Source organism: Leptopilina boulardi, unplaced genomic scaffold (genome assembly GCF_019393585.1).
Source record: "Leptopilina boulardi isolate dan_hultmark-lab unplaced genomic scaffold, ZJU_Lbou_2.1 LbouV2_1, whole genome shotgun sequence".
NCBI classification, from domain to species: Eukaryota; Metazoa; Arthropoda; class Insecta; order Hymenoptera; family Figitidae; genus Leptopilina; species Leptopilina boulardi.
The window spans coordinates 910,220-936,404 of NW_026137640.1; the positions used below are offsets into that span (position 1 = coordinate 910,220).

General features: G+C 23.5%; 3 protein-coding genes and 1 long non-coding RNA gene across 6 annotated transcripts in view; 3 read left to right on the forward strand and 1 right to left on the reverse strand.

The window, feature by feature from the left end:
* Positions 1-417, forward strand: part of LOC127283566 (atypical protein kinase C) — a 26,583-nt gene extending 26,166 nt beyond the window's left edge. For all 3 annotated transcript variants that reach the window (XM_051308717.1, XM_051308642.1, XM_051308567.1), the window contains one exon: positions 130-417. In XM_051308717.1, the coding sequence (XP_051164674.1) occupies positions 130-217 (88 nt within the window). In that variant the 3' untranslated portion in view covers positions 218-417. The remainder of the gene's footprint in view (positions 1-129) is intronic.
* LOC127285748 (uncharacterized) overlaps positions 1-26,185 on the reverse strand; it is a 46,719-nt gene that overhangs the window by 13,479 nt on the left and 7,055 nt on the right. Inside the window, exon 3 of the long non-coding RNA XR_007843628.1 lies at positions 23,961-24,008. This is a non-coding gene — a long non-coding RNA (uncharacterized LOC127285748). The remainder of the gene's footprint in view (positions 1-23,960; positions 24,009-26,185) is intronic.
* LOC127285668 (uncharacterized) lies at positions 320-3,294 on the forward strand. The gene has a single exon (XM_051311829.1). The coding sequence runs from the start codon at positions 320-322 to the stop codon at positions 689-691; it is 372 nt and encodes a 123-aa protein (XP_051167786.1). The 3' UTR covers positions 692-3,294.
* Positions 4,542-16,686, forward strand: LOC127285223 (ceramide glucosyltransferase). The gene is made up of 3 exons (XM_051311148.1): positions 4,542-6,329; positions 7,617-12,647; positions 12,758-16,686. The coding sequence occupies exons 1-2, from the start codon at positions 5,248-5,250 to the stop codon at positions 7,729-7,731; spliced, it is 1,197 nt and encodes a 398-aa protein (XP_051167105.1). The 5' UTR covers positions 4,542-5,247; the 3' UTR covers positions 7,732-12,647; positions 12,758-16,686.

Genomic DNA, 26,185 nt, shown 5'->3' on the forward strand with positions numbered 1-26,185 from the left:
TAATTAAATTAAAATAATTAGAAATTAATTTCTGTTTTTAGTTAGAAAAAAAAATTATTTATTTTGAATTTAAAATTGTGATGATAAGTAAAAGTGGAATAAATATTAACTAAATTTCAATTTCCACAGGCGAGTTATAGATAAAATTGACCAAAGCGAGTTTGAAGGTTTTGAGTATGTGAATCCGTTACTAATGTCCCTTGAGGACTGTGTGTGACAAGAACAGCAAGCAGATTATGATGAACAACAAATTGTCCATTACGAGTTAGATCAGCAACAGCAGCAGCAACAACAACAACAGGAATTTCGACATTGTGACATGTACGATGTTAATAATGTGTACGAGCTGCGAGAGAGACTGGCTAGTATTCATTTTGAACCTTTTCCTGTTGTCAATTTGGACATTTACAGTCAAAATGAACATGACAATCTATTTGAAATGAGAAACTCCCACGAGAACGATAGTAATTACAACGAATATCGGCTGCCGCCACCTTTTCCTTTTCAATACGAAAGTCCACTCTATTCACGTTCAATCAGCATTGCCGATGATGTTTTTGATTCTGGCAATAATAACAATAACGCAGTGACAACACCCGGCTATGATGAAAACGATTATGATGACGTTGACGATGACGAAAATCCCAAAAAGGGAATTTTAAAACAAATGTTTTGCCTACCTTTAAATTAAACAATTTTTATTATATTGGAAACAAAGCCTACAAAATTGAGAAGTCGAAATTGTAATAAAAAATTTAATTAAAATTTTTTTTTACAATTCAAAATCTCTGAGTAGAATTAAAATTATCTCAATTGACAAAAGGCAAAATCACTGCAAAACCAGAAACACTTTATTCGCTCGAAAAGACGGTGGCAGCTAATTTGCGTTTGTAGTTTATTGTTATAATAATGAAAGTTCCTTACTCAAAATACATTTTCATGTATATATAAATTTAGAAGCCACTCAATCATGTTAAAAAAATTTAATATTAACCATATATTGTCAAATTGAAAAATCATTAGCCATCTTATTGAAAGATTTGTCGTTATATTGTCGGATTGAGAGATTAGTCATTCTCTAATGTCAAATTGAACAATGATAATTAATCACGTCAAAATTGAAAAATTATTAGCAATATAAAAAAAATATATTTGGCACAAATTAGAGAAATCTTCGAAAAATTAGGAAACTATTAATCGTATTGAAATGGTGTAATGTTAAGAAAAGAAAAAAAAATTCAAGCACTGGGTCTGCTTGTATTGTTGATCGTAAATTTATGTTATATAATCAAAATTGTGAATTGATGTTTTATATCTTGAACTCCAGTTGAAAGGGCGTTAATTCTTTTTTTTTTTTTTTTTTTTTTTTTTAAATACTTTGACCTTTCTTTGCTTGAAAAGTATGTCAAGTAAACTTTAAAAACATTTTCTTTTTTTTTTTTGTAAATTATTTTTTTATAAATATTTTTATTTTTCGTAAACATTTTATTTTTTGTATAAATACTTTTTTTTATTTTTCAATAAATAAACTGGATTCCCAAATTGGAATCTTAATTATAAAAAAATTGCTAACTTTTGCCGTAAAGACCCATAATTAAATTTGGCAAAAGATGAAAGAAAGACGCTTAGTTGTGAAACTTTTCAATCCAATATTATAAGAATAATAGTAAAAAATATATAAATATATATATATATATATATATACAAATTAACTTGGAATTGTATTGAGAACGTTAAATGAAGAATATGGCCGTTCAAAGTATTTTTATAAAGTCTAATTTACGTTTTAATTATTGATCATTCCAGAGATCTTATATCGATAGATATGATATTGTTCAAGTTCTATATTAAAAAAAAAAACATCATTATTATTGATATATTAAAATATCTATATTAATGAAAGAATATTAGTTCCTTGACGACGAAATGAAGTATATAAAGACAGCGATAAAACAAAAAAAAAAAAAAAGACAGAGAAACAATTAGTTACGTATAATATGTAAATAATTTAATTAGGGAATTATAGGAAAAGTGATTAAAGCATTTACTATGATATTCGTCGTGGGATATATTTTAAAATATAAGAAAGTGTCGAGTATATATCAAAGGTTTAAAAAGAAAAAAAAAATTGAAAAAATAAAATAGTACACACGGTGAAAGAAAAAATAGGCTCAAGCGATTTTGAAATTCGTCGCATATAACATGTATATAATAATAATAATATATGACAAAGATTCGAAAAATGTAGGTTTTCTAGGAAATTACCAATTAAGATTCTAAAAAATGAAACAGAAATTGCCATTTATGGCAAAAAAAAAAAAGTTTTACTCGCAGAGGCCTGATATTTCATAAGCCCATTTTAATATTACTCACATAACGACTTTAATTACTTAGATTGTACTTACCCAAGCTTCAAAACACAGAATTTGAAACAGAAAACAATTTTTCAAAGACGAATGTATTATATGAACATAGTTCAATGTATCCTATATTTAAGTTCTTTTTTTTTCTTTTTTTATTTATAATTTTTCCTTCAAGAAAAAAAATTTTATTTCTTAATTTGGAAAAATATTATTTTTATTTCCATATTTCTTTGGGAATTAAAGCAAAAAAAAAAAAAAAAAAAAATTCATAATATATCGACATTTTATTTTTCATTTAAAAAAAATTTTTTTTTCGCGTTTTGTATTTTCTTGTAAAAAAAAAAAATAATAATAATATTAATTTCAAAGCCGTTTCACATCTGTTTTAAGATCTGATATATTAGTTGAATGACCACAGATTGACAATTTCTTTCATTATTCATTACAAAAAACTTATAAAAGAATCTTCATTAATCTCATGTATTTCTGGTCTTCCAATCCATTTTACAATGTTATTTTTTTCTATATTGTATAAAGAAATTGAATAACGATTTTATATGATGGATTTATTTTTTATTATTAATATTATTATTATGATTGACATATTATATGATCCCCGTGACAATTTTGCCAAAGACGTGTCTACTGAGTCGTTTGGATTTAAATTATTGCTTTTTTAAAATCAGGAAATAAAAAATGAATCACATATAATGTTTAATTCTGACAATTTTTTTTTTTTTTTAATGAAAATTCAGTCGCTAATAAACATATTTAGGAGTGTGATATATGGTTTATTGAATTTACAAGAGTACGATATAATGTTGATAATATTATGATTTAGTATTTAACACAATATGTATTATTTTATACACAGCTCTTAAAAAAAAGAGTATATTTACTTTGCAGAGAAATAAACACTTTTAGGAAAAGAGTTATCTTTTTTTTTATTTATGAAATAATTGTTATTGTTTAAAAAAAAATGAATTATGCTTTATAAAAATGCAACTAATTTTATATTTAGTGATAAATATGATTTGAAAAAAAAAATTCAATTGAAAAATTGAATCAACAAGGACCAATGAGATTTTTTTTTTTTTAACAACTTGTTACAGTCGTTTGAAATTTTATTAGAGGCAAGGTTTACAAAATACCTTTTACGCAAATGAGTTTTAATGGAAATATTAAACTAGGCTTTTTTTTTCTAATTTCCTATTAGAATCAACACTCATATGCGAAAACTACAAGATCGCGTGACGGGATAAAGCAATGCACTTGGGATAGTTCCATAGTTACATGTAACTTTTGCATAAATGAAAACAAGTCCTTGGCCTAAAAAAATACAATAATAATCTGTTTTCAAAAGGAAGAGACATTTTGAACCATTTAAATGTAATTATCGGTTTTAATGGAATTCAATTTTTATTTTTATTTATTTATTATTTTTTATTTATTCTTTTTTTTTATTTTATTTATTCTTTTTTTTTTATTTTATTTTTTTTATTTTCAATTTTTTAAATATAATATAACAATGACAATATTTATAAATTTAAATTATTTATTATTTATTTTTAATTTAATTGTTTTTATTATTTTTCAGATACAATTTTTTATAATTAAATTTTTTTTTCTAATTTTATACTAATTAATCATTTCATTTTAGCTTTATAAACAAAGGATTTTAAAATGAACTATGAATCACTTAATTTTTTTTTTTTTTTTGTAGAAAGTTCCCCGCGTGGAAATGCAAAACGTGATAATATTTCACACCCGTTGATAAGATAAATGATTCACAAAATTCTTATAACATTGTTATCTTGTTGTTACTAAAGAGTACATGAAATTAAACCAATGTTGACATCATTATATCCTTGATTTTACAGCATAAAATTTTTAATTAAAAATAATTCAATTTCAATTAAATAATTACATTATTAATTAATTTAATTAAATTAATTATTAATTTAATATATATATATATATATATATATAAACATTTTAATTTTTCTTTTTTCAAGAGAGATACATAAAAATGATAAATAAAAAAAAAATAGTAAAGAAAACAATTATAGTATTGTTTTTTAATAATAAGAGAATTTCATATTTTGAACAGGAATAAGAAGCGCGCGCATTATTTTAATTGGTGGAGGGGGATTCGATAGTTATATTGAATCGACCGCGCCAAGTTACTGCTACCAACTGTCACCTGCAGATGCCAGTTAGTCTCGCAGTCAACGTTCGCGAAGCGTCGTGTGGTCATAGTTTTTTTCACTCTCTTCTCAGCTCATCAACCCCTTCGATGGTTTTTGTTATATATGGTGAATCCAGTTTTTAAATTCTTGCAAAAAAATTCATCGGTTGACGATGTATCATTTGAATGAGTGTACACGGAAGATGTGTCAAGCTCGATGAATGCTTATGAAACCGGGTCCAGTGTCAGTCAAAGCGACGCGCTTCCAAGTCGCCCTTTCGCCGTCTCAATTCCTCTCACCGCTGCTACTAGTACGAAATCCGGAAGCCTTCCATGCATATATCGTCAACATCAATAAATTCTCTCATTCAATTAAAAAATTTATCTTTTTTTAACACGGGCAAATTTCACAGTGACGATCAACGGGGTGTGTGTGTGCCTCGCCCCCCCGGTGTCAAATTATTCATATCAACGACGCGTAAACCGGCTTTACGTGGATGTGCACTGAATCACGGGGTCGCAATGTATCGGAGAAGAAAATTCACCGCGAGGATGAGGATCAATCCCGATGGACCTCGATAATAAGGATATGTCAAAAATTTTCAATAGGGATGACAGAGCTACATAACCCCACCGGCCGGTTAAAAAGTAGCATAATGATCATCCTATGAGAATAAAATTTAGAAATATCGAAAGATGAACTACATGCTCTGTACCCTGTATGGGTTCGCGATATTTTTTATGATATTTTGGCTGTCAATGTGGTTAGTGCATATTATTGCGTTGGTGGCCGGTCGTTGGAAGCTGCATCGAAAAGTTGCGCAAGTGCCGATCTACGAAACGCCCTGGCCCGGTGTTTCAATAATCAAACCGCTCATGGGTGTTGATCCAAATTTATTTGGAAATTTGGAAACGTTCTTCCTATTGGAATATCCAATTTATGAGCTTCTTTTTTGTGTTGAAGACGAAACAGATCCAGTGTTGATGCTTGTTTATAAATTAATGGAAAAATATCCTCAAGTTGACGCGAGATCATTTGTCGGTGGTTGTGGTGTTGGTGTTAATCCAAAGATCAACAATATGCAACCGGCATATGAGGCATCAAAATATGATTTAATATTAATTAGTGATAGTGGTATTAGAATGAAGGAGGATACATTACAGGATATGGTGAATTATATGACTGATAATGTTGCATTGGTGCACCAAATGCCTTTTACATGTGACAGAGAGGGTTTTGCGTCTGTTTATGAGAAAATATTTTTCGGTACAGTACAATCGCGAATGTATTTGGCAGCTGATTTATTAAGGATCAATTGTCATACGGGTATGTCGGCACTATTGAGAAAGGCACCGTTAGAAGAGGTTGGAGGTTTAAAGAGTTTTGGTGTTTATTTAGCGGAGGATTTTTTTTATGCTAAATCATTGACAACTCGTGGTTGGAGAATAACAGTGTGTTCGCAACCAGCAATGCAAAATAGTGGACACTGTGAAGTACAATCGTTTCAAGCAAGATTGAGACGATGGGCAAAACTTCGAGTTGCAATGCTTCCATTGACTATTGTACTTGAGCCCCTTAGCGAGTGTTTAGTTCTTGGCGCTTGCACTTCCTGGGCAGCTAGTGTACTTTTTGAATGGGATTCCCTTGTTTTTTATTTGGTTCATATACTTTTGTGGTTTATGTTTGACTGGACCATGTTGTGTGTTGTGCAAAATGGACCTTTACCCTTTAATAAACTTGAGTTTATTATCGCTTGGCTACTCAGTGAAACCACGAGGTAAAATTATTATTATTATTATTTTTTTTCAAATGCATGCATTTTTAAATTCCTCCAAATTAAATAATTTCTTAATAAACTTTGTCGAGTAAATCGATTTATTATTTTGTTGATTCACCTTGAGAATTTAACTATACAGCTTCAATGTGTGTATATATATTGTGAACAAACTGACCATCTAAAAATGAAATCAATGTTTGGCTAAAGAAAAGTGAAATTAGAAACAACGATAGAAATATTAATTACTAACTTATTACTTTGTAAACAATGACGCAGTGGAATTTTTTTCTTTTTTTTTTTACATTAATATTTATGTGGAAAATATTAATAAATTATATAAATGATCAATTTGAGGCAAATTTTTCTTTTATTTAATTATGATTGCAATTTATAGTGTGTGTACTAAGATTTAAGAAAACAATTTTCATTTATTATCTTTTAATCTATTTTTAATAGAAACATTTTATTTGTATAATAGACTCCGAATTATTTTCACAACTATGTATTTTAAAACAATATACAATATTGTACTATCATTATAATTTTTATTCTAATTTAATAAAAAAAAAGGTTAAATTGATATTAATTATCGTAGAGTAAATAATTATGAATATATTAAAAATATGTAACTAAAAGTTCAATATCAACTGAAATTAAATTCTTCGGGTAATAAAATTGAAAACTATTTTGTTTTTCAAGTTCCAAGGGTTCATTTAAATGAAACTTTTTGTTTGAATTGAAAAACATTTTCGTAAATTACTTTTGGCTTTTGAATATATATATGAAAAGATGAATTTATTTTCATTTTTAATATAGTAAAAAGTAAATAAATTTTTTGTGGACGTTCAATTTTAAGTTTTCCAATAAAATTATTAGTTATTTCGGAAATGGAAAATATTTTTATGAAAAGATATTTAAAATTTTTTTTTGATGAACTAAAAGTTTTGAACGTTTATATGAACGAAATTTTTTTTTTGCAACTTCTTTAAGTACAAATTTTATTACAAAATATTGTTCAAAATATGTATCTAAAAAGAAGTTATTAATTTAATAATTATTTAATTTACTGTTTTATTTAACATAGTCATTATAATTTTTTAATAATTTATAGATTGAAAAAAAATATTTCGTTCATATGAACGTTCAAAACTTTCGGCTAATTTATTTTTTTGAAAATTGTCCAATCTTGTTTTATGTTACCACATATAAAATTGTGAAGATTGTGCTTTATATTTTTTATATACTCTTAAAGTGAATTGAAATTAAATGTTTAATTTTTATTTTCAGACCATATTTATTCCTGCAGGCAGTTCTTGATCCTTTGATTCAATGGAGATCGCGGGTCTACAAATTAAAATGGGGTGGAATTGCCGAGGAAGTTAAAGCTAAAGTCAAATACTGAAAAAGAAGAATCAAGTACTTAAGCGCATTCATAAGAAAATGTATGTATATGTACATATATAAAATCACATATATATATATGATGCATATTACATACGTAGTTGAAGAAAACAGTAAACCAAAAAAAAAAAAAAAAAAAAAACAGAAAAAGTTTCATACATAATGTGTAAAGAATCTCAAATACCAGATCATATTTAAGAACCGTAATTGTCAACAAAAAAAATTATTGTGGTATGCTCAAAAAAATTCTAGTGCAATGGATCGAGAAAAAACTGTTTCTACCTATAATAGGTAATATTTAAATATTAATTCAAATCTAGGAATGTTATTTATTTCCAATATAGTTATTTCATGCCTGAATCTTGCTATATCAGTCTAGAAAGAGAAAGAGAGAAAGAAAAAAAAAGTACATAACAACCAAAAAAAAAAGGATAGTGGGAAATTTTTCTTTTTAATCCTTGTGTTCAAAAAATAATGAAAAAAATAATAATTTAATAGTGAATTTTACAAAGAGCACAAAATAGTCGCAGAAAATGAAAAAAAAAAAATGAGAAGATTGTAAGGGGAAACATTCACAGTGCTCAAATCAGTCAAAATTATTTTTATTATTATATAATTATTATTATTATAACAATTATTATTATTATTATCTAGTTTTTAGTTAGATATTTAGATAGGTCAATGTTAGGTAAAGAAAGTAGGTTTGAGACAATGTCATCGGCTTGACTTGAAATGAAAAATTAATTCGTCCCTCACGTGTGGTAAAGTTTATTATAAATTGAAATTTCCTTTAATTATTATGTCCATCGTATAAAAAATTAAAAAAAAGAAATTTAATTCCTAAAAATATGAATGTATTTTTAAGTTTGTAAAATTTAAAATTAGATAATTGAAAATTAATTATTTAAAAACTATTAAAATCATTATTTGTCGCGATAAAGTGTATTATAATTTAATTATCTCGTTAAATTCGTTAATTATTAATTAAATGAATTTGTCGTTTTTTATTGGGATAATTGTTTACTTTTCCTTGAAGCATTAATTTTGTTAATTACTGAAATAGTCCAATTATGTATATTGATTATAAAACTGTAAATTAGAAATGTCAATAATTAAAATAATTATAAACTTTAATTGAATTAATTAAAATTTTTTTTTTCTTATTAAAAAATAAATATTTTTATCTAAAATTCAAAGAGTATTAAAAAAAGAGACGAATTATTTTTTCTGTTAATTAAAAAAAAAAAAAAAAAGTGCATTGCACTTTGTCGATGCATCAAACCATCTGCCTATGACAATGAAATATCACTTCGGATGTACCTCATTTCTAATTAGATTTTTAGAATTAGGCGTATATAATATATATATATAGGGTAAGGGAATAATGAATTCGAAAAAAAACTCAATTGTGATTATCTTGACGAGAGCAGCTGAACAGATACTCGAGCAAATAGGTATTGTAAAGTGATTTTAGTACAGCGTTATATTCCTATATATATATATTTTTTTTTTCTCGACGCGAGGGCTGGTTTTACTACAAATTTAAAATGGAAACGAGGTCGAAACTTGCTTCGAAACACCGAGATATTGTTGTAAACGAGAACAAATTACCAAGAAGATTAAAATCTATTTTAAAAGTCTCTTTTTTTTCAAGAATCGTGCGCTTTTAGGCTTAAAATACGTATTAGTTTAAACGGGACTTTTTGCATTATCAGATATTTTCAATTCGATTTTCTCTTATTGTTAAACTCGGGATTTTTTTTTTCTGTAGCTTTCGAATAATATACGAACAAATTTTCCGGTGAATTCGCGCGATAACCCGGAATTTCGTTCTTATCAGTGACTAAAATTTTAATTCTAATAAAAAAAAAATGAATTAAATTAAAATTGCTATTACAATTAAAATTATAAATTTCAATTTAAGAAAATGAGTTTTATATAGAATAAAATAATTGAATTTTTTTTTTGGTTGAAATTTTAGTCACTGATTTTATGATATTTCCTTGCACAATTGACGTCACACAAGTGATTCGATCTTCCTCTTCGAGTGACCTTTTTTTTCTCAAGGCATCTTGGGTACATACCTTTTTGGCCGACACTTAACCCTTGTCTCGACTTTTGATTCTTATTATAACGCTCGTCAACCTCCACTTTTTTTTTTCTTTTTTTTTTCTTATACACATTGTCATTCACGAACTTCCCTTCGTGCACCTACGGGACCTTTGAAAAGTGGCTTCCTCTACTTCTTGACTTAATAATGGCAACAACATTCGCGACACTCGCTTTTTTACAAGTGTCCTTAAAGGTTTGCTACCATCCTTGAAATTTGAGTGTCTGGAAACCAGACGCGTCTAAGCTTTTCCAAATTATAATTTTTTTTTCCCCACATTTTTTTCTCAATTCACCGAAACGAACGAAAAATATAAAATTTTTTTTTTTTTTTTTTTTTAAGTAGAAAATTTAATATTTTTTGAAATAAAAATTATATCAGATTGACGTAAGATTTTATATAAATTTTCTTATCGGAGATAAAATTTTTGCTCTACATTCTGATGAATGCAATGAACTTTTCTATTGTTGAAAAAAAAAATTCGAAATGAAGTGCAATATAAATATATGTTTGAAATTAAATACAAACCAAGTTGTATCCGATTACGAGACATTGTACCGCAGTAACGTTCAAAGAAATATCTTCAAGTTACAAAAAATAATATTCAAATATAATGTTGCGAAATTTTCTAAACAAATATATCATTGTAGGAAAAAAAACTTGATAAGAAACACATTTTTTTTTTTTTTTTTTTTTTCTATTTATTTAACATAAAAAAAGTAATCTCAAATCAAAAAATAAATAAAAGATTTGTGATTATTGATTTCGTTCGTTTCGATAATTGAAAGAAAAATGATTTTTTTTTCTTAAAAAGAAATCAGCAAAAAATATCAAATTTATAATCGATAACGTTTTTTATCGCATGGAAATATTTAATTTTTATCTATACACTATTTTTATTTCACTTAAACGATTTAGGCAAAATTTCGAAAAAAATATCAACGCGTTTATCAAAAAAAAAAAAAAAAACAAGGCACTTGTATCGATATTTATAAGGAACACGCGTACCTTAAAAAAAAAATTTTGTACAGTTATATTAATTGCAAATGTAAATAAACATTAAAAACGCTCTTTAGTAATTTAATTTAATTCCGGCGATTGAGGAAGCGATTTTATTTTTTTAAGAATCGAACATCAAGAATTTAAAATTTTTTTTTCTCTTCGAAGTTTATGGATTTTTGTTTTACGATCTTCACCATATTTATGATTAATTTTTATCTAGTTTCTTTTTTAGGAAAAATACGAAAAAAAATATATAGATTTTGTTTTAATTTATATAAATTGTTTTTTTTATATATATATATATATATTTTACGTTACTGCCACTGATTGTGAAGTCAAATTAATTTTAGCTGCTCTATTAGTTATATTAATGTTTCTCAATGCAAAGTATTTTCTTGCCAAGATTCTCAAATTTGTTTTTAAAGCCTTGGAGAAAGCAGTGAAATTATAATTTTTTTGGGTATTCCTCGCCGAGATGAAATTTTTTTTTTTTTTTTTATAAAATTTTTGTTATTTTCAATGTCTTATAAAAGATATTTGAAAATTAAGTAACACCAATGGTGGAGAATTTTACAATTTATATTTAAAAATTTAGATGCTAATAAATTTTCACTATTAAAGCTTTTGACAGATTTACAAACAGATCTGAATGACTTGGAACATTTTTTGTGGCAAAAAAAAAAAAAAAAAAAAAAATTGTAAAAATATAAAACCTTTTTGAATGTTATATTCAAGCATACCTATATAATGAGAATTTTTTCTTAAATTTTAAAAAATAGCTTTTTTGCTACAAATAGATTTTTTTTTTTTTTTTGCAACTTTCATATCGTTTTCGATCGAACGCGATTCGTACAATCTCGTACCATCTATGAAATATGTAAATCGTCACGATATGAGAAAATGTGCAAAAAAAAAAAAAAGAAAAAAAAAATTAAACTTGCGAATTTTCGACCAAATATATATTTATTAAGGAACATTTTCTCATTTAAATAGAGTCAAAACTGAATTATTTTTTTTTTTTTCTAAATGAGAAATGAATTAATTTTTTTTAATTAAGAAAAAGCGAAATATTTTTTTTATTTCAAAAAAATGAGAGGGAGAAAATGAAGATTGGCTTGTTTTTTTTCGATTATTTATATCGTGTTGCAATATAGCAGGTGTTATTCTAATTAAAACACGTGTTCAATATATTAACTATTTTGCAGTGCAAAGTAATTTTCTCGACACTTGCAAAAAATTATTTTTATTAAAAAAATGGGGTCATAAAATTCATTTCTCCTTTAAAAAAAAATAATAATAATAACAATAAAATTGACACGAGCTTTTAAATTATATGTATTTAATATAGATATATCTAGAGGTTTTATCGCTTCTCGGCGAATTATATATTGTGTATTATATAGGTATGCAAAAATGTTTTCATCATTTGTACATAATCATGTAATGGCGAATTATTTCATCGATTTTTATTTCACCTCACGAATATTCGTGAAGATAAATTATTACAACATAAAATGCATATATATATATATATATATATATATATATATATATATATAAATAAGTGAGAATGTCCGGTTTTAGAATATACGAAAACTTTCCTAATTTAATCCGCTTTGTATGAAAAAAAAAAAAAAAAATATTTAAAATATTAAGACATGACGTATAGCTAATTATTATTCTCTCGTAAACAAATAAGTATGGTATAGACAATTATTAATTATAAAAAAATATTGTATAATTATTAAAAAAAATCTTCATTAACAAGGGCTGTCTTTTTTGATTTTTTTTTTTTTTTTTTTTAAGTGTGATTGTTAGACAATTATTAATTATAAAAAAATATTGTATAATTATTAAAAAAAATCTTCATTAACAAGGGCTGTCTTTTTTGATTTTTTTTTTTTTTTTTTTTAAGTGTGATTGTTAGACTATAAGCTGAAGTATATTGTGTATACTTGAAAGTGGCCAAGCAAAAAAGCAGCTGTGATCAGCATTACATAGATTTCTGCGAGTTCCAAAAAATTTTTATTTTTTTTCGAAAATTCTTTTTAATCTTTTAATATTTATAATATTTATTAATATATTAATATATTTATAATATATTTAATATATATATTAAAATTCAACGTAATCGATCTGTTTTTTTCAAAAAAAAAAAAAAAAAAAAACCAGTTTCCGATGACATGAAAATGATAAAAACAAGGCAGAAGATATAACTAATTTCATTGTGTTATCAAAGTTTATTATTTTAACGACAAAAAGCAAATGATAAAAAAAGCGTGTCATTTGCATTTAAAAAAAAAAAAATATATTTCCTTATTTTCTAATTATTGAAAATAATTATATGACGTCAAAATTTTGTTCTATCTTTAATAATATAGAGAAAATGGAATTTCATTTGTAATAGAGAAATTAAATTTTTAAAAAATATTCAATTTGAAGGAAAAAAAATTTATGGAAATAAATTTTAAATAAATTACATTTTTTTTTGTTCTTTTATCTCACACAATTAATAAGCGAAAAAAAAAATTATTTTTAAAAATATTTTTTATTCATTTAGTAAATTTAATAAAATACTTTTTTTTTTTTATTGAAAATATCGAGTGAAAATTTACTGATTAGTAATAATTATCCTTGATCTTATTTTATACGAGGAGTTTCTTTAACGCATTATATTGAGAACATAATTTTGTTTGCTTTTAGTTTTTCTAGCCAATCCATTATAGAGTTTTGTACATTTATAGTCAGTCACTTTCTGAGAATGCTTTTAGTCAAATTAAAGCCATAGATACAAATTTTCATTCAGAAAAAAAAAAAAATGACGTGCCATTATTTGAATGAAGTTTGTAACCAATATTAAATTATTGTGATAGTATTGATGTTACTTAATTTAATCTAATCGTTTTTAAACTATACATGCGATTCTCACGTGGGATGCTGCGGATATATTATATTTATCGGGAAAAGTACCACCAAGTTGAATTTAGATTCTAGTTTAGATTACAATATTTAAATAATATTATTACTTCGTTCAAAGAAGCAAAGTCATATTTATAATAATATTTTTCAATATTTAAAAATAAAAATTATTTTTTAATACAAAAAAAAAAAAAAATCTCTTTTATTTTTTTCTAATTTTAAACATGATTTATTTTAAAATCAGTGTTTAGTCATATCTTTTGTCTGGTTTTTAAACATTTTTGACTTTTTAATTTTTTTTTTTATCTGTTTAGTTTATCTTTTTAATATTTATTTTTCAAACTTGTACTGGAATATGGGAAATTTTTGTATGTGTCATTGGAAATTATAGTTTACTTTGAAATTATTATTGTTTAAAAAAATTACACAACTTTTTAATCTCAAGTTATTATTAGATTCAGAATTTTCAAACCTCTGCTCGTTTTTAATGTAATTGAATTTTAATTTTAATTTTAATTAATTATTATTTTTGATTTTGCAATTTTTTGTCAAATATTCTGTTATTAATTTAAATTATCTTTTTTCTATCGATAAAAATTAATAATAATAATAATAGAAACAATATTTTCTATTTTTCATTAAAAAAAAATTTAGTTGGTTAAAAAAATTAAAAATTAAAAAAAAATGTATTTCGCTGAAAATAGTTTGCAATAAAAATATCTTGTAAACATTTTGTTACGATGCGAAGCCTTAAAGTATCGAGACTCATTTGAAAAGTCACTTAACACCAGTCTGATAAATTGGATTAAAATAAGGAAATCGTTGGAATAGTTGACTCGAACGTAATAGGAAAACTTATTCTCGTTAAGTTTTACAAACGATCGACTTTTCTCTCACTCTTCGAAATTAAATCTTCATTTATTCTAAAACTCTTAACTATTAATTTATTTAATATCAAATTTTGTAAATTTTTAAACATTTTTATTAAAAAAAAAAAAAATTTCCTAATTAAATTAATAACAGAATATTTCAAAAAAAAAAAATTGTTTAATTAATTTTTTTACGATTAAATAATTAAAATAGTTAAATTTTTATTTTAATTAAATAAATAAATAAAATAATAATTAAATTAATAATTATAAGTAAATTAATAATTAATTCAAATAAAAATGTTAAATATGTTTGATAATAATTTTTTATATAATAAATGTAATTGAAAAATGAAATTTTTTGAAAGAATGAAACATATCAAAAATTATATTGTATATTGCATGTGTGGTGAATTTGATTTATTTTCTCTAATTTGAAATGAAATATTCACATTTTTTTTTTTTGGATTGATCGCTTAAGTCTATTAGACTGTCACTATGACCATTAAATTATCAAATTTCCTCAATTGAATTCTCTGGGCAGTATATGTCAATATTGAATTTAATATTGTCGGTGAATGACCGACTCAACAACTAGTCAATTGCTTAATTTAAAAAAGCTCGTGCTTGTATAAATTCGCGAATTCTATTATTAAATATTAATAATAAATATTGATTTTCTGGATAAATAAATCGATTCATTTTTCGCCAATGAAAAAAAAATTTTCTATTTTACACTTGAGAAATAATTAATAATGAATTATTAATATTGGTTAATTAATTAATCAATATTTTATGAAATTAGGAATTAAATTATAAAATTTTAATTCCAAAAATTAATTTTTCCATTTATTTTTAATTTATAGTTAATTGTAATTTTAAATCTTAATTTAAATTTTAATTGAACATGGTAAATTACTGCGTTAAATTTATTGAGGATTTTTTTTTTTTATCAAAAAAGCATATCAAATATTATTGAAAATAAGATCAAATTTAATTAATAATAAAAAAAAAGTTTTCCAATTAAAATGTACTTTTAATTACAAAAAAACTTATTGGCTTCTATTGATGAAATTTTTTTTTATTTTTTATTTAAACATGAACATTCCACTGTCATCAGGGAAAGTTAAATAATTAAATAGGAAATGTAAATTTTTTGTAAAAGCAGTTAATTAGCTATAAAATGTAATTTAATTAATTTTATTAAATTAAATTAATTAATTTAATAATTTAAAATTAATATGTTTTTAATAATTTAAATTTGAAAAAAATGTAAATTCAAAATATTAATTAAAAAAATTCGAAAATTAATATTTTCGAAATTAATATAATTAAAGATAAAATTTGTAAAAAGTGAATGGACTCGCAGAAATCAATTTAAAAAAAAAGAGGATAGCGAACTAATTAGTTCACAGATGTTTAGATTTAACGTAGAATAATTACCATACCGTACTTATAGAATCACGAAAAAAAAAATGCCAACTTACGATTTATTGTATATCTAATATTTAAAAAAAAAAAAGAAAAAGAAAAAGAAAACGAAGAGAGCCGGATTGAGTGTGAAAAAGAAATAAAAATAATGAATAATGATTTTTGAAATTAATTGCGATATTTTTCATTCTTGTATTTGGAAGAAATTTTTCTACTATATATGTGTATGTGTATTTGTGAGCGAGAAGGCAGAGGCCTATACGACTTATTTGTGAAAAAATGAATTTTTTGTTCTTTCGAGAGCAAGAGAGAGAAAGCGAAAAATTATTCTAGAGAGAGAGAGAAAGAGATAAAAAATTAAACGTTTTTTATACCAGTTTTGCTATTGTTTTTTATTGAAAAATTATAAGAGACAAGCGAGACTGTCCTTGGAAAAAGTAAAATGATTCTCTTTTAATTTTATAATCGACACTTTCATGTTTCTCTATGACTAAATATAGTTTCGTCTTGTCATTTCCATTAAAAAAAAGAAAAAAAAAAAAGAAAAAGAAAAATACGTTGTGATAATTTAAAATTCACTAAAATGTTCTTTTTTGTAAATAAAATATGATTTTCTATTTTTTTATTTTACGTCTTTTCTTCTTTCTCCTGTTTTTAATAAAAAAAAAGACAAAAAATTGTCTTCCTGAAGAAAAACAAAATAATTACATATAATTTTACCCCCCTCCATATATATTATTATATATTTAATTATCATTTATCAAATAAATTTCTTGAAACAATGAATTAAGAAGTTTATTTATTGATGGAAATTATTATTTATTTAATGACTTAAAAAAGGGAGTCAGAGATTAATTAAATAATTGCAATGAAGTGCAGTGGGCGCGCCTCTTTAATTTTTTTAAAACGTTTTAAGAACAATTGTTCAAATTAGTTACAATTCAGTATTATTGTCTTTCGCGGTAAATTTTATTATTTTTCTTTACTTTTATTAAAAAAAAAAAAAAATATATTTTTTCATAAGAAAATTTACATTTCACTGATTTGTCATTTTTATAAAAATACTTTTTGCCTTGAACTTGAAAGAGGTTCGAGACGAGTAGAAATAAATAATAATAAAAAAATTTTGAAACAAAGGAAATAAAAGGTATTTTTTTTTTATATAAAAAATTAGGTAAATATAATTTTTTATTAAAGGGGAATTTTTGTTTCACGATTCTAAATATATAAATATATTTTTTTAAATATATAGTATTTATATATATATTATTATATATTATTATTATTATTATTATTATTTATATATATTATTTTTTTTTTAAGATATTGATACAAAATTTGTATATTCTTTTTATGGGAATTAGATGAGATCTCGAACTTGGGGATTTAATAGTTTTTTTATTATAATCCATTTTTTTTTTTTGTTATCGAGACTGCAACCTACATTTTTGAATTTAAATGTTCAACATCACGTCCTACACTAAGTGGTTCTGCTTTAGTGAATTTAAATGCACAGACACGTTACTAATGTCGTTTAATTTGCGACTCTCTGGGAACGCGCCAACGCGCGTCATCGTTTTAACACCTGCCTCAAGGTTGAAAATTGATCCTCCTTCAATGTATAACGATAATTAATAAAGTCAAATCATGAAAATAATATTTAATAATTTCTGTGTGTGCAATTTGAAAATTTTTAAATTAGACAATTTTTCTCTATAACTTGAAAATGATTCAAACTATTCATAAAAAAAAAAAAATTCCCATTTGATATAAAAATTAAATTTTTCAAAAAAATAATAAAATAAAAAAATATATTCATACCTCTGGAACAGCGAGATATTTTTGGAATATATTTCACTAGAGGAAAACTATTTCTGTTTTAGTGAAACATATCGCTGTTCTAGGTGAAGATTTTTTTTAACCTGTATAGAAATGATTTATTTGAACCAAATAAAATATATTTGAGTTAAATAAACGTATATTTGTCAGAAATAAATTTTTCTTTGGCTCAAATAAATTTTTTATTTGTCAGAAATAAAGTTTTCTTTGTCTCAAATAAATTTTTTATTTCAATGAAATGAAATATATTTGCAACAAATAAATGAGTTAGTAGACTCGGAGACAAATATGTATACCATTTCTCTGAGTGATAATAAAAATTTTAAAATTAGAATTTTTTTTTTAATTTATTAAAAATAAAAAAATGAAAAATTCGAGAGGAAACTTTAAGGTAAATTTTCAAAAAAAAAATATATATATAAAGCAAAATTTAAATTGCCAAAATAATAAAAAAAAAAAATAAAAAAATCTTGATTTATAAAATTTTTGTTTCGCAGGCTGTGCCGAGTTTATAAGCTTCCGTATACGGACCGCGGCTGAAGGGCATTTATCGATCCAAGCGGCCTTTTTTACAACACAAAACATACCACTGCAGTTTTAATTTCACTTAATAAAACGTAAAATAAAGTTATTTTTTCAAGTACTCTTAAAATTTCTTTATTCAAAATAAAGAAAACCAAGAATTTCGAGTTTTATTTTCATTATTATATTTTGAAGTAACAAAAAAAATTTTTTTTTTTCTAACATTAATGGCAATAAAAATTGAAGATATTATATTACTTCATGTAATAATCAAATTTATTTTTTTATTCAGAAGTTTGTACATAAAAACCAATATGAAGAAAAAAGTATAAAAAAAATTGAGGTAAATTTAATTTTTTCGGTAATTATTTTTTTTACAAACGCAAATCACTGATGGACCATTAAGGGTTAAATTTTTCTCTGTATCAAATAATAAAAAAAAAAAAAAGCTTTTAAATTCAAATTTTCTTTGAGATTCTTGAAAGATTGGAACTTTTTTTATATATATATATATTTGAAATTGCTGTTTTGAAAAGACACTCAAACGATTCTTCTATCATTTTTTTTTGTGGAGCTTTTATAACAACAAAAAGGTTCATCGACGGGTACCTTTAAAAATAGATGCTTTTCAAAGTTAAAGCTTTGCAAACTGTAACAAGGTCATTTGCATTGCCGGAGAGGAATGAATCTCCGGACATCTTTTTCACTCCCGGTTGCTTAAACCGATGATCGATAACCCAGTTCTTAATATCAGTGTCAATGTGACAAGCCTAGCTTTCATATACCTATATATATATATATATATATATATACATTCACACCTTGTTGTTTGATTTCATTAATAAACAGAAAATGATAACATATCGATCGTATACATAAAAAAAGCCTTATAATATACAAAAATCCAATTATTTATCGCGTGAGATGGAAAAAAAAAATGTAGATTCTAGGTTATTATCAATTTTTTATTAGCGCTTAAAAATTTATTTTACTCATATAATCATTTAATATTTATATGTTTTTTTTAGAGTGTATACCTAAGTCTCAAGATGGCTTTTGACAACAAAATTAGTGTCGTTAAAAAAAAGGGGTCCATATTTTTTTTTTTTTTTTTGGGGTTGCATGATTATCCCATAAAAAATTATTAGTGAGAATTTCCATTTTCAACAATTTCATTACATATACTCTCTAAATCTGAATTAGTAAAAATGTTTACTAATTTGAATTAGTGACTCACTTTTTGCTTCTGAATTAGTTAAATTTTACTAATTATTAGTAACTTTTACTAACAATTAGTAAAATTTTACTCTGACTCTCTAAATCTGAATTAGTAAAAATGTTTACTAATTGGAATTAGTGACTCACTTTTTGCTTCTGAATTAGTTAAATTTTACTAATTATTAGTAACTTTTACTAACAATTAGTAAAATTTTACTCTGACTCTCTAAATCTGAATTAGTAAAAATGTTTACTAATTGGAATTAGTGACTCACTTTTTGCTTCTGAATTAGTTAAATTTTACTAATTATTAGTAACTTTTACTAACAATTAGTAAAATTTTACTCTGACTCTCTAAATCTGAATTAGTAAAAATGTTTACTAATTGGAATTAGTGACTCACTTTTTGCTTCTGAATTAGTTAAATTTTACTAATTATTAGTAACTTTTACTAACAATTAGTAAAATTTAACTCTGACTCTCTAAATCTGAATTAGTAAAAATGTTTACTAATTGGAATTAGTGACTCACTTTTTGCTTCTAAATTAGTTAAATTTTACTAATTATTAGTAAAAGTTACTAATAATTATAGTAAAATTTTACTAATTCAGAAGCAAAAAGTGAGTCACTAATTCAAAATAGTAAACATTTTTACTAATTCAGATTTAAATTAGAGAGTATAATTATTTTTTACACGAATTTTCATTTTTCAAATTAACTTTTGTCAGAATTTTTTTTTTTTTTTTTAAAGAATTTTTAATTAACAAAATTCTTAAGCACCGAAATTTTATGTAGCAGAATTCTTAAAACCGTTGAAATTTCATTTGCGTCCGAAATTGCAAATGGCCGAAAAAACAATCGACAGAAAGATTTTGACGCAATTTTTAAAATCAACCAATCAAAAATTATCCATAAAATTGTGATTGGTTGATTTTAAAAATCGCGCCAAAATCGATTGTTTGTTCGGCCATTTGCAATTTCGGACGCAAATGAAAATTCGGCATTTTAAGAATTCTGCCAAATAAAATTTCGATATACTTATACACAGGAAATTAAAAGGCATTAAAATAAGCTGCAACGGTTATTATTTTAATTCAATTTTACTTATTTTAATACCAAAATGGATTAAAATAAGCAAAATTGGATTAAAATAATAAGCGTTGCAGCTTATTTTAATGCCTTTTAATTTTCTGTATATGAATTATGTTAAGTAAAAATTTGTTTAAAAAGTAATTCTGTCAATTGGAAAAATAAAAATTCGTCTAAAAAATAATTATATATATCTAATAAAATTCTTTAAAATGAAAATATTAACTAATGATTTTTATATGGGATAATTATGCGCCCCCATATTTTTCTCCATATATTGAATCAAATACACAAATTTATTTATAAGTCAAGAATAATAATTTAATAATTGTATAAGAAAACTGTTTTGTCAGCAAACAAAAAAGTGAATTCAATATTTTGTCACACTATGTCAGTAAAAATTTATGTTTTTTCTTTGTGTTTCAACACACAATAAAAATTGTTTTCATTAAAGAATAACTTTATAATAATAATAATTATTTAATGGCAATTTTTTCAGTTTCTGTTTTTTCTTAAAATATTACGGTATTAAAAAATACCCTCCTCAACAGGAGGGCAAAGCTATTTTTATAAAAGGAAATAAAATTTCAAATATATCACTGAAAAAAAGGTTTCCTATTAACAACCAAATATTTGGTTGGTATTTAAGCAATCAACATTTTTTTGTTGAATCAACAAAATTTTGGTTGTCCCAATCAGTTAGGACAACAAAAATCGTTTTTTTTTTTTCTAATTTTGGTTGTGTCAAACAAATTTTGATTGAGACAATTAAAATTTTGTTGATTCAACAAAAAAAATTTTGGTTGCTTAAATACCAACCAAACGTTTGGTTATCAATACCAAACCTTTTTTTTTCAGTGTATTATATGGAAATTACAAAAAAACAAAAAGTGTGACTTTTATAATAGAAATTTTCTTAAGTTATCAATATTTATGCGTTTAAAATTAATTATTATGAATTCTTGCGAAAAAATTAAATAGAAAAAAAAATTTCAGTCAACAAAATTTTTGCTACACATCAGTGAACACGAAATGTTTACCGCAATTATCCGTATAACTTCTCAAGGGTAAAAATACCGCAGTCCCGTGAGCGAGACATATGGAATAAAGAATTTTTTTTTTTTTTTTTCTAAAAAAGAATCTCTTTCCGCTTCTAAATCATAAAAGATAAATTACCTTCTATATATATATTATAATATCATTAATTAAACTTCAAAAATTCTATGTAGACACAAAATAAGGGAGAATTTTTGGCACTGTTGGACTTATCATATTAATAAAATTATATATAAAACCAAAAGATTAGGAATTATATAATTAAATGTGATTCTTGGATAGTTTCCCGTTTAAAAAAAAAAAAAAAGAAAAAATTGTAAAAAAATTATTTTCAAAATAACAGAGAATTATAAACGCATAAAATATATGAAATAATTGTCAGTGTCAAGAGAATATATCTTCGTCGTGTCAATTAAATGATTCATGATGCGAGATTTTAACCTTAATGATGCAACTCTCGTCTACAAAAAATAAGGAAAAAAAAGCTTATAGCTTCTCTTGATTTTACAGAAAATTTTTTTTTTTATTGTTATTTAATTTAGAAGGACTATTTATATTATTATAATTAATTTATTATTAGTATTTAATAAGTAAAATAAAAAAAAAATAAATAAAAGACTTGAATGGAGGAATAAAAAAAAGGCAAAATTTTAAAAGAGGATTTTTCTAAAGGCAATTTTTATATAAGTTTTTAGTTAATCGTTCAAGGCCATGTAATAACTTGAGAGTATAAATTTCAATATTATCGTAATTATTTTAAAAATTATTATTATTATCTCTTATAACGAACTGATATTTAATCTATAAATTGGGACAAAGATATCGTAAAATTTCAAAAAAAAAAAAAAAAAAAAAAAAAAACTTTAGTATAATAGGAGAAAAATGGAAAAACGAATAAAGTAACTTTTATTACTTTAAAAAATAAAATCTGAACCGTCCGCAGTTACTGCGTATTTCTCTCAATTTTTACTCCGAAAATAATAAAATTTACTTCAGAAATAGTAAAAATTATTTCGGAAATAGTAAAATTTACTACTGAAATAGTAAAAATTATTTTGGAAATAGTAAATTTTACTATACTTCTGAAGTAAAAATTAATAGAAATACGCAAAAATTGTTGTTAGTTATGGTTTTACTTTCAAAGTATAGTAAAAATTACTTTATTCGTTTTTCCATATTTTTCTCTATAAATTTTACTGATTTTTTTCGAGTTTCTTATTATTTTTTTTTTTGAAATAAAAAAACAACTAATTATATAAATATATTCATGTGGCCTTAAAAAAAAAATTTTTTTTTTCCCCCTCCTTAATATTAGACAGGAGGGTTTACCTTTCGAGAGAAAATTCTATTTTTCATTCCGTCATATACATAGTTCATAAATCTTTTGCCCCAGGCGGCACATAAGGATAAAATATGAATCGAATACATTATTTATTTTCGCGCAATGTATATATATATCTTTGGAATAACAATATAATGGATAAAAATCTGCATTGCTCGCGCAAAAGAGAAATGTCAGTGTTAGAAATTCAATTTTCAAAATGTCATTTATGCACAAAAAAAAAAAAAAAAAAAAAAAAAAAAACACGAATTTTTTCATAAAATAAGAATATTTTAAAATATTTTACTGCATAAATTATTTAAAAATTCAGTAACAATAAACAAAATTGAAAAAAAATTTATTTGATTCAACTTGATTAATTATCAAATAAATATTTACTTGAACCAAATAATTTTTGTATATTTGATATACCATTTTAAATAAAAATTATTTAGTAAATATTTATTTGAATCAAATAAATTTTTTTTATACTCTCTAAATCTGAATTAGTAAAAATGTTTACTAATTTGAATTAGTGACTCACTTTTTGCTTCTAAATTAGTTAAATTTTACTAATTGTTAGTAAAAGTTACTAATAATTACTAATAATAATACTAATAAATTTTTTTACTAATTTGAATTAGTGACTCACTTTTTGCTTCTAAATTAGTTAAATTTTACTAATTGTTAGTAAAAGTTACTAATAATTAGTAAAATTTTACTAATTCAGAAGCAAAAAGTGAGTCACTAATTCAAATTAGTAAACATTTTTACTAATTCAAATTTAGAGAGTAGGAAATAAATATTCTAAGCGGAAGGGAAAATGAAAATCAATAAAAAATTTTAAATCCTACCTTTATTAATTGTCCAATGATCAGTCATCCAGTATTTTGGCGGCAAGTCTGAAAAAAACGAAATAAAAATTTTATAAATTTTTTTTACTGCTGTCAAAGTTTTTTTTTTTATTAAATTATTATAATACTGATTTAAAAATAGATAATTTTTTTTAGTAAAATTTTTAACTATAAATTTTTTTTTTGCGCGAAAAAATTGCAATCTAAAATTAGATTGTTTTTTTTTAATCATAATATTATCTGGAGGATTATATTGTTAAATGTTGTTACATAATTTTTTTTTATGTTTTTCAATATCAACATTGCATTCATTGGGACCTGACCTTGTAATGAATTGAATGAAAAATCTTTTAAACACTTGCATTTTTATATAGCTATATATATATATTACCATTTCGCGACCAATGCACTGAATGACTCGGTGTGAAATTCAAATGTAATTGTTGTATCGTGAGTAACGATCATTACCATAAAAACAGGAGGTGATCCTGAGCGCGACATTGTTAACCATCGGTGCGTGGAGTTCATTTTTTTTTCATGATGCTTGATTATACTACGCAGTTTTAATATACTCACGATAGTTAATTTATTATTATTATTTTTTTTTGACATTCATTATTTAATGAGCGGATAATTATTTATCTGCCTAGCGATCAAAAATTTCAAATATTTGCTATACCTAATTAGATATATATATATAATTTTATTGAAATTTTATTATTTTTACTGAAATTTTAAAATTTTGTTTTTTATTTTAAATTAAAAATTTTTTTTAAATTTTTTTTACAAAAAAATATTTCTGTCTGTAGTTTCAATTTAAAATAAATTTTTTTACTTTAAAAATTAAGATGTTATTTTAAAAAGTAAGATTTTCCTTATTTTTAATATAAATATATATATATATATATATATATATATATATATATATATATAAATTGTCGGTGAATGCACTAACATATTTTATTGAACTGAAAATTGTGTCCTTCAAGGATAAAATTACCGCACTTAGTTTATAGATTTATGGGAATATGGAAGCGTTTCCAGGGTGATGAGGATCTTGATTAGTCAAACGATACGCCTGAAAATAGAGGGGATGGAAAATCGTATTTGGGTCGATTGATATTTAGAATATAATTATTATTTTTTTTTTTTCATTCAGGAAATTAATTTAGTCTCAGCGACTACAACAATTTTTTTTTTCCCTACATTTCCTGTTTTCTGAAGTAGATTCTTTATCATTGGAAAATTGCGAAATTTATTTTGATTTAAAAAAAAAATTTTTTCATAAAAATTATTTTCCAAAAAAGCAAGATTTTAATGTTTTATTAAATTTTTATTATAAATATAAAGAAATAATATAAATAAAATATTAATAATTAATATAAAATTAATAACATTATTATTAAATAATTATATTTATTATATATTATCAATTATATATATATATATATATATATATATATATATATATTATTATTATTATTATTATTATTATATTATCAATAATATTAATATAATTTTTTCAAAATTAATTAAAAACTTTTAATTAATTTTTAATAATAAAAAATTTATTAAAATATTAACTATAATTATTAAATTCGGAGGGAAAAAAAAAATTTCTATTCGGTTCTTTGAAAATATTTTCTCTCCGTCATGCGGGTTCTTTTATAGATAATATTAATTGTACATATGACACTCCAATGTATCTTAAATTTAGACATTTAAATGAAGCACGTATTTTATAAAATAAAGGAAGAATTGAACTTTGGACTTTTGATTATGATTATTTCGTTAATTAAATAAGGTATTATACTGATTTTAATTATCACGATTTAATTAAAAATTATTTTTTTTTCTCTAATTAAAAATTACACAAATTAAATTCAAGTAAAAAAAAAATAGATTTTTAAATAATTTTCCATTTAGCCAAATGTATTAGCCATTTTTTTATTTCATTATATTTAAAAATTTAATTTTTTTTAATTTTATAGATATATTTAAAAAAAAATTAACAAATATGGTTTTTATAATATATTGTCAATATAGATTTTAAAAAGGTGAGTCTAATTTCCTGTAGGTTTGTCACATATATATTACACATCCGTGCGGTAAGTGAAAGTGTTCTTATCAGTTAATCGCTAAATACATACTCATACCTACATACGTATTTACGATATAGTGTAAGGCAATTTTGTTAGACATTAATGAGATAAAAGGTACACGCA

Coding starts and splice junctions, on each gene's coding strand:
- LOC127285223 (XM_051311148.1), top strand. CDS start 5,248: ATGAACTACATGCTCTGTACCCTGTATGGGTTCGCGATATTTTTTATG. Junction 6,330..7,616: donor CTACTCAGTGAAACCACGAG/GTAAAATTATTA, acceptor TTTTATTTTCAG/ACCATATTTATTCCTGCAGG.
- LOC127285668 (XM_051311829.1), top strand. CDS start 320: ATGTACGATGTTAATAATGTGTACGAGCTGCGAGAGAGACTGGCTAGT.